This window comes from Corvus cornix, chromosome 26 (assembly GCF_000738735.6).
Source record: "Corvus cornix cornix isolate S_Up_H32 chromosome 26, ASM73873v5, whole genome shotgun sequence".
NCBI classification, from domain to species: domain Eukaryota; kingdom Metazoa; phylum Chordata; class Aves; order Passeriformes; family Corvidae; genus Corvus; species Corvus cornix.
In genome coordinates, this window is record NC_046354.1 from 6,595,033 (window position 1) to 6,611,043 (window position 16,011).

Below are 16,011 nucleotides of genomic sequence, written 5' to 3' on the forward strand. Positions count from 1 at the left end.
GGGATGGGGAGGCGGCACCAGGCGCCTGAGGGTGATGCCGGGGATCTGAGGGCTATCCCGGGGACAGTACCGGGGGTCCGGGGCGGTACCGGGAATGAGGAGGCGGCCCCGCGGGCGATGCGGGGGAGATGCCGGTGGTCAGGGGAGGTACCAGGGATTTGGGGTTGATCCCGGGGCGATACCGGGAATCTGGGAGGGATCCCGGCGACAGTACCGGGCTTCCAGGGGGAAACCGGGCTATGGAAGCGGCTCTGGGGATGGTGCGGGGGGCCATCCCGGGGATCTGGGGGCGATTCCGAGACGGAACCGGGGCGGTCCCGGGGATTTGGAAGTAGGCCCGGAGGCGGTGCGAGGGTAGATCCCCGGAATCTGGGGGTGATCCCGAAAATTTCGGGGTGGTCCCGGGGGCAGCATCAGGGGTTCGTGGCGGTACCGGGGAAGGGGAGGCGGCCCCGAGGGCGATCCCGGAGGCGGTGCCGGGGATCTGGAGGCGATCCCAGGGGCGGTCCCGAGCCGGTCTCGGTCTCCCCGCTAGCGGTCCCAAAGAAGACCGGGGCAGTCCCTCGGTGCGGGGCGGGGGCCGGGACCGGGAGCGGGCGGTGACCGGGTCCCGGGCGGTGACAAAGGCGGTCCCGGTCTCCCGGCGGGCGGTCCCGAATAAGACCCCGGGCAGTCCCTCGGTGCGGGGCCGGGGCCGGTGCCGGTGCCGGGAGCCCCGGGCGGTGCCAAGGGCGGTCCCGGGGCGGAGCCGATCGCGATCGCGGTGCCGGTGCCGGTGTCGGGGCAGCGGCGGAGCCCGGGGTATGGCGGGCCTGGGTGTCCCGGAATCGGGCGCCGGCCCCGGCCCCGTCCCGGCCACCCGCGTGGAGCTCACGGTGTCCTGCAGGTAGCGGAGCCGTGGCGGGAGCCGGCATCGGGCGGGGGGGGGGCGCGGCGAGGCGCTGGGAGGCACTGGGGAGCAGCGGCAGCTGGCGTTGGAAGATGCTGGGAGGCACGGGGTTGCACTGTGGTGTAGGGGTAGCTGGCGTTGGAGGGTGCTGAGATGCAGAGAGGCGCTGGGAAGCACTGGGGAGCGGCGGCAGCCGGCGTTGGAGGGTACTGGGATGCATTGGGAGGCACTGAGATCCCTTGGGATGCATTGGGAGGCATTGGAGAGTTGGGAGCAGCTGGCGCTGTAGGGCACTGGGTTGCACTGGAACGCAATGAGATGCATTGGGAGGCATTGGGAGGCACTGGAGTGCCGCAGCTGCTGGCGTCGAAGGGTGCTGGGGTGCACTGTGGTGCACTGTGATGCACTGAGATCCCCTGGGATGCACTGGGAGGCACTGGAATGCACCGGAGAGTGGGAGCAGGTGGTGGTGTGAATTGCTGGGGTATACTGGAATGCTCTGAGATGCCCTGGAAGGCAGCGGGAGACACGAGGGAACGGGGAGCAGTCGGCGTTTTAGAGTACTGGGAGGCACGGGGAGGCACTGGAGAGCAAGGCCGCTGGCGTTGGAGGCACTGAAATGCACTAGGAGGCACTGGGATTCACTGGGAAACGCTGGAATGTGCTGGGAGGCATTGTGGAGCATGGGGAGCACAGGTGTCGGGTATGGGGACAGAGGGGCACTGGGTGACCCAAAGGTGTTGTGGGTGCGGGGCCCTGAGGGGAGTGGGGGTCACGGGGGGGGCATTTGGGGGTCTCTGGGGCCGGGGTTGCAGGGGGGTCAGGTTGGACCCTGTGTCCCCTGCACCCGCTGTTACTCCTTGCCCACCCTGAAACCCCTGAATACCCGGCCCCCACTGCACCCCCTGTAGCCCCTGCCCACCCTGCACCCCCTGTACCCTCTCTCTGCAACCTGGGGTCCCGCTTTGGTGTCCTGACACGTGGCACTCTAACATGTGTCATGCTGTGCACCCTGTGCAGATGTGTCTGTGCACCCCAACATGTGTTGTGGGGCACATCTGGCAGTGCACCCCAACACCCAGCCATGCTCACCAACGCCCTGTTGTGCACCCCGATACACGGGCCCCCAGCGCATGGCCCCCCAAAATGTGTCAGTCATGCTTTGCACCCCAGTCCGTGTCCTGGGGCACAGCTGGCTGTGCACACCCTGCCACGCACCCTGTCACACAACTGGGCACAACCCGACACGTGGCTGTGCACCCCAACGTGTTCTGGGGCACACCTGGCCGCATAAGGGCTACACACAGTCACAGGCACAGCCAGGTGCTCACACTCACACTCACACTCACACTCACACTCACACTTCCCGCTGCCCCCCCAGGCAGCTCCTGGACAGGGACACCTTCTCCAAGTCGGACCCACGTGAGTGGGGCAGGGGGGATGGGGTGTGTTTTAGGGTCTCTGGGGGTGTTTTGGGGGGACTCTGGGGGCTTGGGGTTACTGGGGGTTTTGGGGTCTCTGGAGGGTGTTGTGGGCTTGGGGGATGTTTGGGTCTCTGGGGGGTTTGGAGGTCTCTGGGGGGCTGGGGGGTCTCTGAAGTATTTTGTGGGGTATCTGGGGGTTTTGGGGGGGGTCTCTGGGAGCATTAGTGTCTCTGGGGAGTGTTGTCTGGGGGTTTTGGGGCTCTCTGAGGTGTTTTGGGAGGTCTCTGGGAGTGGTGTGTTTCTATGAGGTTTTGGGGGTCTCAAGGATGTTTTGGAGGGTTCTGGACGTGTTGGAGCTCTGGGGAGTGTGGGGGTCTCTGGGGGTTTTGGGTGGTCTTTGGGGGTTTTGGAGGTCTGGGGGATTTGGGGAGCATCTGAGCTGTATGGGGGGTGTCTGGGGGGATCTTAGGGGCTCTCTGGGGGGTTTGGGGAATCTCTGAGGTGTTTTGGGGGGTCTCCGGGGAGTTTTGGGAGTCTCTGGGGATGCTGGTGTCTCTAAGGGTTTTGGGGGTCTCTGGAGTGTTTTGGGGGGGTCTCTGGGGGTGCCCTTCCCCCTGACCCCTCCCCCCGCAGTCTGTGTGCTGTACACGCAGCGCCCTGGCAGCCACCAATGGCGGGAGGTGAGTGACCCGATTGGTGGGGGGCAGCCAATCAGCATGTTGGGCTGTGCTCAGCTGACCAATCGGCATGTTGGGGTGCACTCAGCCGGCCAATCAGGATGTTGGGGTGCTGGCTGGCCAACCAATCATCAGCATGTTGGGGCAGTGGCCAATCAGCATGTGTGTTTGCCAACCCGATGGCCAATCAGCAGTCAGGGGCCATGGCCGCCCCCCAGCCAAGCAGCATGAAGGATTCTGGGCTATCGGCGCGTTGGGGTGCTGGCCAAGTGGCCAGTCAGGGTGTTGGGGTGGCGGGCACTTGGCCAGTCACCAGTGAGCAATCAGCGTCTGGGGGTGCAGCACCTGGACCATGAGCACGCAGCCAGTGCCCCGGGGCACAGCAATCAGCCAGCCGGCGCCCTGGGGATCTGGGGAGCATGTCGAGGTGCTAGGCAGGCAGCCAATCAGCTGTCGGCACGCAGCCAGGCCCCGTCCCCCTGTAATTAACAGGGTGTTAATTGCGGGGTAACGAACAGGGGGTGGGACCGGGGGACGGGCGGCCCCGCGGCACAAAGCGGCACCTGGGCCCACCCCGCCCCTGTCCGCCCCGTGTGCCCCGGCCCGAACCCGCTGTCCGCCCTTGCTCCGCCTTATCCGCCCACACATGTCCCCATGTCTCCAATCCCATGTCCACATGTTCTCGTGTCGCTGTGTCCCCGTGTCGCTGTGTCCCCATATCTGTAAGTCCCCATGTCCACATTCCCATGTCCCACTGCCCCCGTGTCCCCACCCTCATTCCCATGCCCCTGGTTTTTCTCTCCTGTGTTCACACGCCCCTGTGTTCCCATGTCCTCATGTCCCCATCCCTATGCCCCCATGTCTCTGCATCTTCATGTCTCCATGCCCCTGTGCCCATATCACCACATCCCCATGTGCCCATGTCCCCGTGTCTGTGTCCCCATATCCCTGTATCCCCATCCCCCATGGCCATGTCCTGTGTTCCCATGTTCCCATCTCCATGTCCCTGTGTCCACATCACCACATCCCCATGTCCCTGTGTCTCCATGTCCCTGTCCCCACCCCGTGTTGTCCTGTCACCCCATTATCCCTGCTGTCCCTGCATCCCCCAGTTTGGCCGGACCGAGGTCATCGACAACTCCCTGAATCCTGACTTCCTGCGCAAGTTTGTCCTTGATTATTGCTTTGAGGAGCGGCAGAACCTGCGCTTTGACCTGTGAGTGACCCCTGCGGCCCCAGGGTCACCCCCATGTCCCCCAGGGTCACCCCCTCACCACCTCAGCACAGGCCCCCAGAGTGTCCTTGTCCCCATCCCTGTTCTGTCCCCACTCCTGGACCATCACCACCCTTGTTCATAACCCTGTCCCCATCCTTGTCCCATCCCATCGTCATCCCTATCCTATCCAGTCCGCATTCTGTCCCTGACCCATCCTGTCCCTATTCACATCCCATCCCTGTCCATTCCATTGTGTCCCTATTCTACCCCATCCTGTCCCTGTACCCGTCCTTGTCCCATCCTACCCCTATTCTTTTACCCATCCCATCCCATCCTGTCCCTACACCTAATCCATCCCTATTTGTGTCCCATCCCTGTCTCATCCCATCCCTGCCCCTCCCTGTCCGCCTCCCATCCCCATCCCCGTCCCCATCCCATCCCTGTCCCTGTCCCATCCAAGGCCCCCCATGTCCCGTTCCATGCCAACATGTCTCCTCTGTCCCCAGGTATGATGTGGACTCCAAGAGCCCTGACCTCTCCAAGCATGTACGTGCAGGATCAGCTCTGCTCCCCTGGCCTCCCTGGGATGGGCATCCCCCTGGTAACACCCAGTGTTCCTGATCCTGCAGGATTTCCTGGGCCAGGCATTCTGCACCCTGGGGGAGATTGTGGGCTCAGCCGGCAGCCGCCTGGAGAAGCCCCTGACGTGAGCCCCCCCTTTGCCCCAGTGTCCCTATGCCCCCATGTCCCACCCCAGTGAAGCCCCTGATGTGAGCCCCTCTTGTGCCCCCAGTGTGCCCAGTGCCCCCAGTGTGCCCATGTTCCTCCTAGAGAAGCCCCTGACATGAACCCCCTCATCCCCAGTGTCCCCATGTCCCACCCCCAGAGAAACCCCTAGTGTGAGCCTCCACTGTGGTCCAGTGTCCCCAAGGTTCCCAGGGTCCCCATGTCCCCCCACTGGAGAAACCCCTGATGGTCGCCCCCCTCAGCCCCAGTGTCCCAGAGTGCCCATGTCTCTGCCCCAGGGAAGCCCCCAATGTGAGCCACCTCCCCCACTGATCCCAATGTCCCCATGTCCCCCCCGGGAGAAGCCCCTGACATGAGCCCTCCCTGGTGCCAGTGTCCCCAGTGGTCCCCAAGTCCCTGACATGAGCCCTGCCTGGCTCCCATGTCCCCATGTCCCCCAAGGTCCCTTTTGGTGTGCCCAGGATGGACCCAGACCCCAGAGCTGACAGTGGCATTTTGGGGGGCTGGCTGTTTGTTTGGGGGGGCGGGGTGTGGCTTTTGGCAGGAAAGACATTTTTGGGGTCTGGCTTTTTCTTGGGGTGGTAGATTTTGGAGGGAATGTGGTTTGGAGGGGTCTGGCTTTTAGAGGGGTCTGACGATTTTGGGTGTTGGCTTTTTTGGGGGCAGTTTGTTTTGTGGGAACTGACTTTTTGGGGGGCTGAATGTCTTTTGGGGACAGGCTTTTTTGAGGGGAGGAACAGCTTCTTTTTTGGATGCTGGAATTTGGCAGGGGGCGGGGCTGGTTTTGTTTTTTTTTTTTTGGACACTTCCTTTTTTTGGGAGGGGGGCTTTTTCTTGGGTGGGGATCCTCCCCATGACCCTTCAGCATGCGTCCCTGCAGGATGGGGACAGCCAGCATGCACCCCCGGGGCAGGAGACCCGCCCCGGCCGCCTCCAATGGGTAAGTTTTGGGGTGCCCAGTGCGGGGGGGACACCCCCAGGACACCATGTGTGCCCCTGCCACGCTCACATCCCATCCCGGCAGTGGCATTCCGGGGAAGAAGTGCGGCACCATCATCCTCCTCGCTGAAGAGCTGGGAAACTGCCGGGTGAGCCGCGGCAGGGCAGGGGAGGGAGCATAGCTTGGGGACCCCCCAGTATCGGGGGTGGCTGAGACACACCAGCCCACGCCCCAAGATGAGGGTGATGGCTGACCATCCCCACCCTGTGTCCCTCCTGTCCTGGATCCCTCCTTCCCTCATGGAGCAGCCGCCCCCGCGGGATCCCACCCCTCAGGGGGGTGCAGGGTGGATGACGCCTCCCGATTCCACCCCCCAGGACGTGGCCACACTCCAGTTCTGTGCCAACAAGCTGGATAAGAAGGATTTCTTCGGAAAATCTGACCCGTTCATGGTCTTCTACCGCAGCAATGAAGATGGGACGTGAGCGACCCCCTTTCAAAAACAGTGACCCTGCCACACCCCACGGGAGGGCTCAGCCCCAGCACAGGACACCCCGATGTCCCCATGGGCTGGCATTGGAGGGGGTGTCCAAAAATCCTCACTGCGCTGCGGGGGTGACAGATTGGAGGGTGTTGGGATGGGAGAGTGACCCCCTTGTCCCCCTCTTGTCCTCCCCCCAGTTTCACCATCTGCCACAAGACGGAGGTGGTGCGGAACACGCTGAACCCCGTCTGGGCAGCCTTTGCCATTCCCGTGCGTGCCCTCTGCAATGGGGACCATGACCGGTGAGCGCCAGGGGACTGGGACCCCCTGCATCCCCACTTTGGCCTCAAAGACCTCCTTCCCCTTCTTCCCCCCATCTCTAGAGTCCACTAGGACCCCTGAACCCCCTTCCCCCATCTCTGTCATACCCAGGGACCCCCTGCACTCCCATCTCTGTGGTCCTCTGAGACCCCCTGAGCCCCCTTCCCCCCCATCCATGGTGCCTCAGGACCCCCTGCAGCCCAGTCCCATCTCTATGGTCCTCCAGGACCCCCTTCCACCTGTCCCATCTCTATGGGCCCCCAGAACCCCTTTTTTCTTCTTCCCCCATCTCTCAGGTCCTCTGGGAACCCCTGCACCTCATGTCCCCATCTCTGTGGTCCCCAAAGACCCCCTTCACCCCTTATTCCATCTCCATGGTGCTCCAGGATGCCCTGAAACCCCTTCCCCCGCTCTCTGTGGTACCTCTGGATGCCCAGAACCCCCCTCACTCCATGTCTGTGGTACCCCAGGACCCCTGTCCTTTCTTTCTGTTGTCCCTCAGAATCCCTTCCCCTGTGTCTCTGGTACCCCAGGACCCCCTTTATTCCCTTCCCCCCATCTCTGTGGTCCCAAAGACCCCTGCACACCTCCTTCTCCATCTCTGTTGTACCTCAGGACCCCCTGCAGCTCCTCCACCCTCTGTGTGGCCCCCTGAGAACCCCTTCCCCCACCTCTGTGGCCACCCGAGACCCCCAGAACCCCTTCCCCCGGCTCTGTGGTACCAGCAGCACCCACCCTCCCGGTGTTACCCGCTTCTGCCTCAGTTTACCCATCTGGGCAATGGGCATCACTGCTGCCACCGAGCCATCCCCCCCCCCCCCGCCCCAAACCAGTGTCACGAGCTGTTGTCCTCGCAAACAGCTCCTCACGCCGCTTTGGCCCCGTGTTGGACGTTGCTGTGGCAACGATGGATAAAAATATCCCAACGAGGAGGAGGAGGAAGCAGGAAAAAGCCCACAGAGGCGTCAAAACAAATCCCACAGGGAGTGGGGGGTTGTGTGTGACTGGTCCCCGGGGGAGAGGGGGGGGGGGATGGGATTTGGGGGTGTCGGGGTGTTGGTGACCCTCCCCCCGCCTTGCAGAGCCATCAAGGTGGAGGTGTACGACTGGGACCGTGATGGCAGGTGAGCTGTGTGTGCTCCTGGGGACCCCCCACACCCTGGACCTGCACCCCCCGGGTGATGGGGACCCCCCGAATGGTGGGGAGCCCCCCATCCCTGCGTCCACGGGGAGATGGATCCCCCCCGGGTGATGGGAATCCCCCCTGGCTATTTGGGACTCCCTGGCTGATGGGAAACTTCCTGGGCAATGGGAAATCCCCCATTCCCACCGCCCCCCCCCGAGTGATGGGGATCCCCTGGCTGATGGAGAATCACCGGCCTCACAGCCACGACTTCATCGGGGAGTTCACCACCAGCTACCGGGAGCTGGCACGGGGCCAGAGCCACTTCAACGTGTACGAGGTGAGGGGGGATGGGCACATGGCTGGGGGGTGCTGCACCCCCCGTGGGGGTCACGGTCCCCAGGGTTCCTGTGCTGCATGCCTGTGTGTTGGGGTCCTAACACTGCACCCCTTGGTGGGTACGGTCCCCAGGGTCCCTCTCTCTGCTGCACCTCTGGGCGTCAGGGTCCTTGTGTGGGTGCTACATACCCCAGGGTCCCCATGATGCAATCCTAGGGTGTTGTGGTCCCCAGGGTCCCTCCCAATGCTACACCCTGGCGTGTCATACACCCAAAGGTCCCCCTCCTCCACTCTGAGGTGTCATGGTACCCAGGCTGCTCATGCTGCAGCCATGGAGATTTACAGTCCCCAGGATCCCTGTGCTGCATCCCGGGGTGTTGGGGTCCCCACACTGCACCCTTGGGGTGTTATGGTCCCCAGGGTGCAGCACCCACAGCTGCTCCCTTGAGGGTCCCGGGTCCGCAGCCCCCACCATGGATCTGCAGCTGCACTACAATCCCCAGGGTCCCCACATGCAGCCCTGGGTGTCTCAGCCCACCATGTGCTCCTCAAGGTCCCTCTCTGCGCCTCAGCACGGTGCTCCCACCGCTGCCGCCAGGGCATTCTGTGCCCCCCTGTCCCCCAGGATGTGACAATCCCCCATGCTGCTCCCTGGGGCCTCCCATCCCTGTGAGGAGCAGCCCCCTTCCCTTCCCTCCCATCCCCGCAGGTGGTGAATCCCCGGAAGAAGATGAAGAAGAAGAAGTACCTGAACTCGGGCACAGTGAGGATGGGATGTGCGGAGGGGGGGACACAGGGGGTGTGGGCACTTTCCCCCCTGAACCCCATGTCCCCACAGGTGACCCTGCTGTCCTTCGCTGTGGAGGCCGAGCATACCTTCCTGGACTACATCAGGGGCGGGTGAGCAGGGGGCCCCCAGCACCCCCAGCTGCACCTTTGAGGGTCCCCAACACCCCCAGCTCCTTCCTGGGGGGTACCCAGCACCCTGAGCTGCTCCCTCAAGGGCAGGGAATCCCCAGCATCCCTAGCTGATCCTGTGGGAGTCCCCAGCATCCCCAGCCCCTCCCTCACTGGCAGGGAGGTCCCCAGGACCCACTGTTGCTCCCTTGAGGGGGGGGGGGGGAGAGGGGGGGAGGTTCCTTCTATCCCCAACTCCTCCCTGTGGGGTCCCCAACACCCCCAGTTGCTCCACTTGGGGTCCCCAGCACACCTAGCTCCTCCATTGGGGGTCTCAGCACCCCCATCCAGATGCCTCCTTGAGGGCAGGGGGTCCCCATCACCCACAGCTGCTTATTGGTAGTCCCCAGAACCTGCAGTTGCTCCTTTTGGAAGTCTCCAGCACTCCCAACAGCTCCCTTTGGGGTCCCCAACACCCACAGCTACTCCTTTGTGGAAAGAGGGTCCCCACCATCCCCATCTTCTCTATTTGGGGTCCTCAGCACCCCCACCCAGATGCTCCCTCGTGGGCAGGGGCTCCCCAGCACCCCAAATTGGTCCTTTGGGGGTCCCCAGCACCCCCAGCCACTCCCTTGATTGCAGCATGGTGACACCTCAGTGCAGGGACGCTTGGGGGTGCTCTGAGTTGGGGGATGGGTGCACCAAGTCCAGCCTGTGGCCCCAGGGGTGTCCCCACCCCAAACCCATGGGTCACCCCGTGTCACCCCAAGGCCATTTTTCCCCCCCAGGACCCAACTCAACTTCACAGTGGCCATCGACTTCACGGCATCCAATGGTGAGTGGGGGCTGTGTCCCCCCAGGGGATTTATTTGGGGCAGTTGTAACCAGTTTGGCGTCATGGTGGTGTTATCCTTGTCACCAGTTTGGGGCCATGGTGGTGTTGTCCTTGTAACTGTTTTGGGGACATGGTCATGTCTCCCTTGTCACTGGGTTGGGGTCATGATGGCATTGTCCTTGTTGTGGGTTTGGGGCCATGGCAGTGTTATTTTTGTCACTGTGTTGGTACTATGGTGGTGTCATACTTGTCACCAGCTGTCACTGGATTGGGGATTTGGTGGCACCATCATTGTCATTGAATTTGGGACAGAGTGGTGTCATTCTTGTCACTGGGTGGGGGTCATAGCAGTGTCATCTTTGTCACTTTGTTGGGGACAGAGTGTCATCCTTGTCTCTGTGTTGGTTTCATGGTGGTGTCATCCTTGTCACCAGTTGTGATCCCCAGGGTGGGGATGTGGTAGCATTTGGGGACATGGTGGGATTATCCTTGTCCTTGTCACTGTGTTGGAGAGATGGTGTCATCCTTGTCACTGGGTTGGGGCCATAGTAGTGCCATGGTTGTGGGGATGCTGGGGATGTTTTGGGGGTGCTGGGGGGATTTTGAGGGTTCTGGGGGGGGCTATGGGGGTGCTGGGGGGTGCTGAGCCCCATGCCTGTGCAGGGAACCCCTCGCAGCCCACGTCCCTGCACTACCTGAGCCCCTTCCAGCTGAATGCCTACAGCCTGGCACTGCGGGCTGTGGGGGACATCATCCAGGACTACGACAGTGACAAGATGTTCCCAGCCCTTGGCTTTGGTGCCAAGGTCCCCCCGGATGGGCACGTGTCCCACGAGTTCCCACTGGTGAGGGGCCAAGGAGGGACAGGACTGCGGATGAAGGGTGGTGTCCTTGTCACCCAGTTGGGGACATGGTGGGCTAATCTTGTCACATTGTTTGGGACATGGAGGTATCATCCTCTTCCTTGGGTTGGGGCCATGGTGGTGTCGTCCTCGTCACTAGTTTGGGGCCATGGCGGTGTTGTCCTTGTCACCAGATTAGGAAGGGGCATAGTGGTTGTCCTTGTCAGCAGTTTGGGGTCACAGTGGTCTCATCCTTGATCACCAAGTTGGGTAAATGGTGTGTTTGGGTTGGATTTGGATTGGGGATATGGTGGTGTCATCCTTGTCCTTGGGTTGGGAACATAGTGGCATCATCAGTTTGTCACTGTTTTGGGGTCATGGCAATGCCATCCTTGTCACATTATTTGGGACATGGTGGTATCATTCTTGTCACAGGGTCGGGGACACGGTGGTATTATCCTTGTCACCGTATTGGGGATATGGTGGTGTCATCCTTGTCACTGGGTTGGGGCCGTGGCAGTGTCATCCTTGTCACCAGATTAGGGACATGGTATTGTCTTTGTCACCGGGCTGGGGACGTGGTAGCATCATCCTCGTCACCAGGTTGAGAATGTGGTGGTGTGGTCTTTGTCACTGTGCTGGGCATGTGGTGGTGTTGTCCTTGTCACCAGTTCTCACTGTATTGGGGACATGGTGTCATTATTCTTGTCCCTGGGTTGGGGATGTGGTGGCATTTTCCTTGTCACTGGGTTGGGGCCATGGCAGTGTCATCTTTGACCCTGAGATGGGAACATGGTGGTGGTCTCCCTTGCCACCACATTGCGGACATGGTGGGATCATCCTTGTTAGCATTTGGGCGCTATGGCAGTGCCATCCTTGTCTGTGCGTGGGGTCTGTGGTGTCACCCTGTCCATGGCTGGGGGCTGTGGTGTCACCGTGGTCCTGGTGACCCTGCGGCAGAATGGGGATGCATCAAACCCAGCGTGCCGCGGCATTGCGGGGGTGCTGGAGGCATATCAGCGCAGTCTGCGCCGCGTCCAGCTCTACGGCCCCACCAACTTCGCCCCTGTCGTCAACCACGTTGCCCGGTAAGAGGGGCCCCATGCCCTGGGGTGGGGTCCCTGTGCCCTCTGGCGTCACACAGGGTCCCCCCAGCTCGGCGGCCACGGTGCTGGACGGGTCCCAGTATTTTGTCCTCCTCATCATCACTGATGGTGTCATCTCTGACATGGCCCAGACCAAGGAGGCTATCGTCAATGTGAGACCCCTGTGGTGGTGCTGGGGCAGGTGGTGGCACCCCTGGTGCTGGTGGGGGGAGCTGTAAGCCTTGGGTGACGGGGGCAGTGGGGAGGGATTGGGACCCTTGGTGGGGTAGGAAAGGTTGGGGACCCCTGGGTGCTGGGGGGTTGAGGAGGGGCTGGAACCCTTAGCGGGTGGGAAGGGGCTTGGACCCCTGGGTTCTGAGGGGTTGGGGGTGGCTGGGACCCTTTGGGTGATGGGGTGGGTGAGGAGGAGCTGGGACCCTGAAGCTGGATGGGGGGGGTGGGTTGGGACCCTTGCTTGCTGGAGGGATGGAGAAGGGGCTGGGAGCCCTGGGTGCTGGGGGAGGGTGTGGACCCCTTGGTGTTGGAGGCAGTGAGGAGGGACTGGGAGGTGGGAAAGGACTCCTGGGGTCAAGAAGGGGCTGGGACCACAGCGTTTGGCGTGTAGGGGTGTCTAGGACCCCTGGGTGCTGCAAGGAAGCTGGGGAGTTCCTGGGACCCCCCCAGTGCCGGTGGGGAGAGGTCTGAGACCCTTGAGTGATGAGGGGTGCTGAGGGACTGGAATCCTTGGGGGAGGGGGTGTTGGCACCCCTGGGTGCTGTGGTGGGGGAGCGGCTCATTTGGTGGTAGCATCATTAAATTTTGTGAGACTCCCTTCACCCCCCGGCTCCCTCAGGCTGCCAAATTGCCCATGTCCATCATCATCGTGGGGGTCGGCCAGGCCGAGTTCGATGGTAAGATATGGGGGCTGGGGGAACTAGGGGAAGGCTGGGGGGGTGGGGGGGGTCCCTTGGCCACTGGAGCTATGAGTTGAATGTGTCAGCATATGAATGGGCTCAGCACGCCCCAGCGAGGGGACTTGGGGGTTCTGGGTGTGGGGTTGGGAGGGACATAATAAGATCCCACCCTGAAGTGGGGAGCACTGCTGTGCTGCTGACCTCCCCCCTGCATCTCCCCCAGCCATGGTGGAGCTGGATGGGGATGACATCCGCATCTCTTCCCGTGGCAAAGTGGCCGAGCGTGACATCGTCCAGGTACCGACCGACCTCACCAATGAGAGATTTGGGGACCTAGCAGGGTGGTGGTGGGGGGTGCCCTGGGGACCTCAAATCAGCCCCGTTACTCCTGGGGTGCACTGGGTGGGACTGGTGTGGAGGGATGACAAGGTGGACTGGGATTTGGGCAGCACTGGGATTTGGGGGGCACTGGGACATGAGGGGGATGCTCTGGGACAATGGGATGCAATGGGTTTGGGATGCACTTGGATGGGGGAATGCACTGGGATTTGGGGGTGCACAGGGACATGATGGGGGGGCTTCACTGGAAAAAGAGGGTGCACTGAGATTTGGGATGTACCTTGGAATGGGGGTGCAGTGAGACATGGTGGTGTATTAGGATATGGGGGGGCACTTCAGCATGAAGGGGGTTGGTACTGGGAAATGGGGGGGCCGCTGGGATGTGGGGGCCACTGGGACATGGAGGGGCAAGTACTGGGATATGGGGTTGCACTGGGACACGAAGAGGGGGTGTACTAAGACTTGGGGGGGGGGCTGTGCTGCGAAAAAAGGGTGCAATGAGACTTAGCATGTTCCTGGATGTGGGGAGGAGCCTGGGACCTTAGGAGGCACTGGGACATGGGGGAACATTGGGATATGGTGGGGGGGCCACTGGGATATGGGATGTACCTGGATGGGGGGGCACTGGGACATGAAGGAGGAGTGTATTGGGGAAGGGGGGATGCACTGGGGAATGAGGGGGGCACTGGGATGTGGGGGGCACTGGGACATGAGGAGGGTGTGCTGGCAAATGAAGGGGGCACTGGGGTATTGGGATGGACCTGGATGTGGGGGGCAGTGGGACATGGGGGTGTACTGGGAAATGGGGGGGGGGCACTGGGATGTGGGGGCTATGGGAAAGGGGAGGCGCAGGGATATGGAGGGACATTGGGGCTTAGGATGCACCTGGATGTGAGAGGCACTGGGACATCAGGAATGGGGAGGGGACACTGGAGCTGCCGTGTGTGAGACACAAGGTTCCGGGGGCTTCCCGGCCCTGGACCCCCTCAACTGCTCTGCCCCCTTGTGCTCCCCCAGTTTGTTCCATTTCGTGACTACATGTCGGGGGGCCCCGGCGCGGGGCTGAGCATGGCAGGGTTGGCACGGGAGGTCCTAGCCGAGATTCCTGACCAACTCCTCTCTTACATGAAGGCACGGGGCATCAAACCCCCCCCTGTCCCTCCCATACCCCCTGAAACCCCCCCACCCTGACTGCCCACCCCCGACACGCCATGTCCCCTCACCCTACCCCAGGACCCTCTATCCAGGGATCAAAGGCAGCCATACTCTGCCAGGGACTTGGGACCATAGGTCCCTCTCCTCCCCTCCACAACCTCGGGGTCCCCCCCAATCTGGGGTCCCCTCCCCAATCCGGGTTCCCACCACCACCCCCATAAAACAGCTTTTGGGTTTCCCAGGGGGATTGGGATGGTGTTGCCTGAGCATCCTTGGCCATGGGACCCCCCCCAATATCCATCCAGGACTGTCCTGCCCACCCCCCAAAAAGGGGCAGGGGGTCTTCACCCTCCTGACCAGAAAGCCGGGGTGCGCAGGAGCCTCCCCCAAATGTGGAGTGCCCCCCCCCAGGGTGATGCATGACCCCTTCTCACCCCACCAGCTCCCCCAAATCCATAGACCCCCCTCCATTTTCTGGGCTGATCCCAGTGGGGTCCCCGGTGTTTTTTGTGTTCCCCCTTGCCGTGTCGCGTGTCCATGTGGGTTTGTATTGAGTTGCCTTAAATCGCAATAAATGATTGTGGCTTTAATTACAGCCTCCTCCCCCGGGACTCCCCAGCATCTCCCCTAAAAGGGACCCCCCCCCCCCGTGTGTGACCCTCCGACTCCCCCAGCTCTGACCCCTCCCCATCTGTGTCTGCCCCACCACGCTGTGACCCCCCACCCGCTGTGTCACCCCCACAACCTGTGCTCCCCCCAGCTGTGTGTGACACCCCAGCTCTGACCCCTCCCCAGCTGTGTGACCCCACACACACTGTGTGAAGCCCCCCAAAGGTATGACCTCCCTGGCTGTGTGTGACCCTCCCCCCAGCTGTGACACCCCCCAACTGTGTGATGGCCTCCATGTCTGATATCCCCTGGCTGTGTGTGATGCCCCCACACGGTGTGACCCCCCGGGCTTTAGCATCCCCCCCCAGCTCTGATCCCCCACCAGCTGTATGACCCCCCTCCCCCCACTGTGTGACTGTGTGTGACCCCTCCAACTGTGTGACACCCCCCCCCCCCCCCGTGTGACTCCCAAAATTGCAAATACACAGAAACCACCTGGGGTGCGGGAGGGTTGGGTTATTTACAGGACTCTGCCCCCCTGCACCCCAAAACTGCTTGAACGGGGCCCTGAGAGGCCGGGGGGCTCACAGAGACACCACACCCCAACTGAGGGGGGCATAAAGCCCCTGAAACCCAAGTTGGGGGGGTTACAGGGACCCCACATCCCACTGGGGGATTCACAAAGTATCCACACCCCAGTTAGGGGGGTCACAAAGCCCTCACACTCCACTTTCAAGGGGTAACAAAGCACCCCCCAACTGTGTCTGGGGGCGTCTCACAAAGCCCCCAACTGTGGATATACTCACAGCACTCTTAGCCAGCCAGGCTCATAGTTCAGTGCCTTAGAAAGCCCAGAGCTGCCTAGATAGACTGCACGGGCGATCTGGCACTTCCGTAGCTCCAAAAGGGGCAAGTGGTAGCTGCACAGCTAATACCAAGAGCAGAAACAAAGAGGTAGAAATGTAGCCCTCGCTCTGTGCTTTAATCCTGCCCGGAGATTGCGCTCGGTCCGAGACAGAGACACACGAGCTGGCAGCAGAGGGGGCAGCAGAGCCAGGCCCACTCCGTGCTCTGTCTTTTATTCAGGGAAGGGGAAGGGGAGAACTGGGGGCGGACCGGGGGTAACCGGCCTATCAAACTCTGCTCCGGAGAGTCTGAGTTACTTTCGGTTTTAC

The 16,011-nt window shown here is 62.0% G+C and overlaps 1 protein-coding gene across 5 annotated transcripts; it reads left to right on the forward strand.

The window, feature by feature from the left end:
- Positions 1 to 460: 460 nt before the first annotated feature.
- CPNE5 (copine 5) lies at positions 461 to 14,817 on the forward strand. 5 transcript variants are annotated; one of them, XM_039565395.1, is made up of 21 exons: positions 471 to 886; positions 2,271 to 2,311; positions 2,947 to 2,993; positions 4,103 to 4,206; positions 4,713 to 4,752; positions 4,836 to 4,912; positions 5,834 to 5,893; positions 5,978 to 6,041; positions 6,271 to 6,374; positions 6,575 to 6,679; positions 7,781 to 7,822; positions 8,086 to 8,161; positions 8,870 to 8,923; positions 8,999 to 9,060; positions 9,846 to 9,892; positions 10,556 to 10,737; positions 11,695 to 11,822; positions 11,972 to 11,992; positions 12,673 to 12,730; positions 12,957 to 13,030; positions 13,951 to 14,083. In XM_039565395.1, the coding sequence occupies exons 1-21, from the start codon at positions 804 to 806 to the stop codon at positions 14,018 to 14,020; spliced, it is 1,539 nt and encodes a 512-aa protein (XP_039421329.1). In that variant the 5' UTR covers positions 471 to 803; the 3' UTR covers positions 14,021 to 14,083. The 5 variants fall into 5 exon arrangements, with proteins under 5 accessions (XP_039421331.1, XP_039421332.1, XP_039421329.1 ...); XM_039565396.1 differs by lacking the exon at positions 13,951 to 14,083 and adding an exon at positions 14,090 to 14,230 and having other exon boundaries at positions 481 to 886; XM_039565394.1 differs by lacking the exon at positions 13,951 to 14,083 and adding an exon at positions 14,090 to 14,817 and having other exon boundaries at positions 485 to 886; positions 11,890 to 11,992.
- The last annotated feature ends 1,194 nt before the right edge of the window (positions 14,818 to 16,011 follow it).

Excerpts from the sequence above, each read along its gene's own strand:
- CPNE5 (XM_039565394.1), top strand. The coding sequence starts at position 804 with ATGGCGGGCCTGGGTGTCCCGGAATCGGGCGCCGGCCCCGGCCCCGTC. Across the intron at positions 2,312-2,946 it reads CTTCTCCAAGTCGGACCCAC|TCTGTGTGCTGTACACGCAG; the intron begins GTGAGTGGGGCA and ends CTCCCCCCGCAG. Across the intron at positions 8,924-8,998 it reads AGTACCTGAACTCGGGCACA|GTGACCCTGCTGTCCTTCGC; the intron begins GTGAGGATGGGA and ends ATGTCCCCACAG.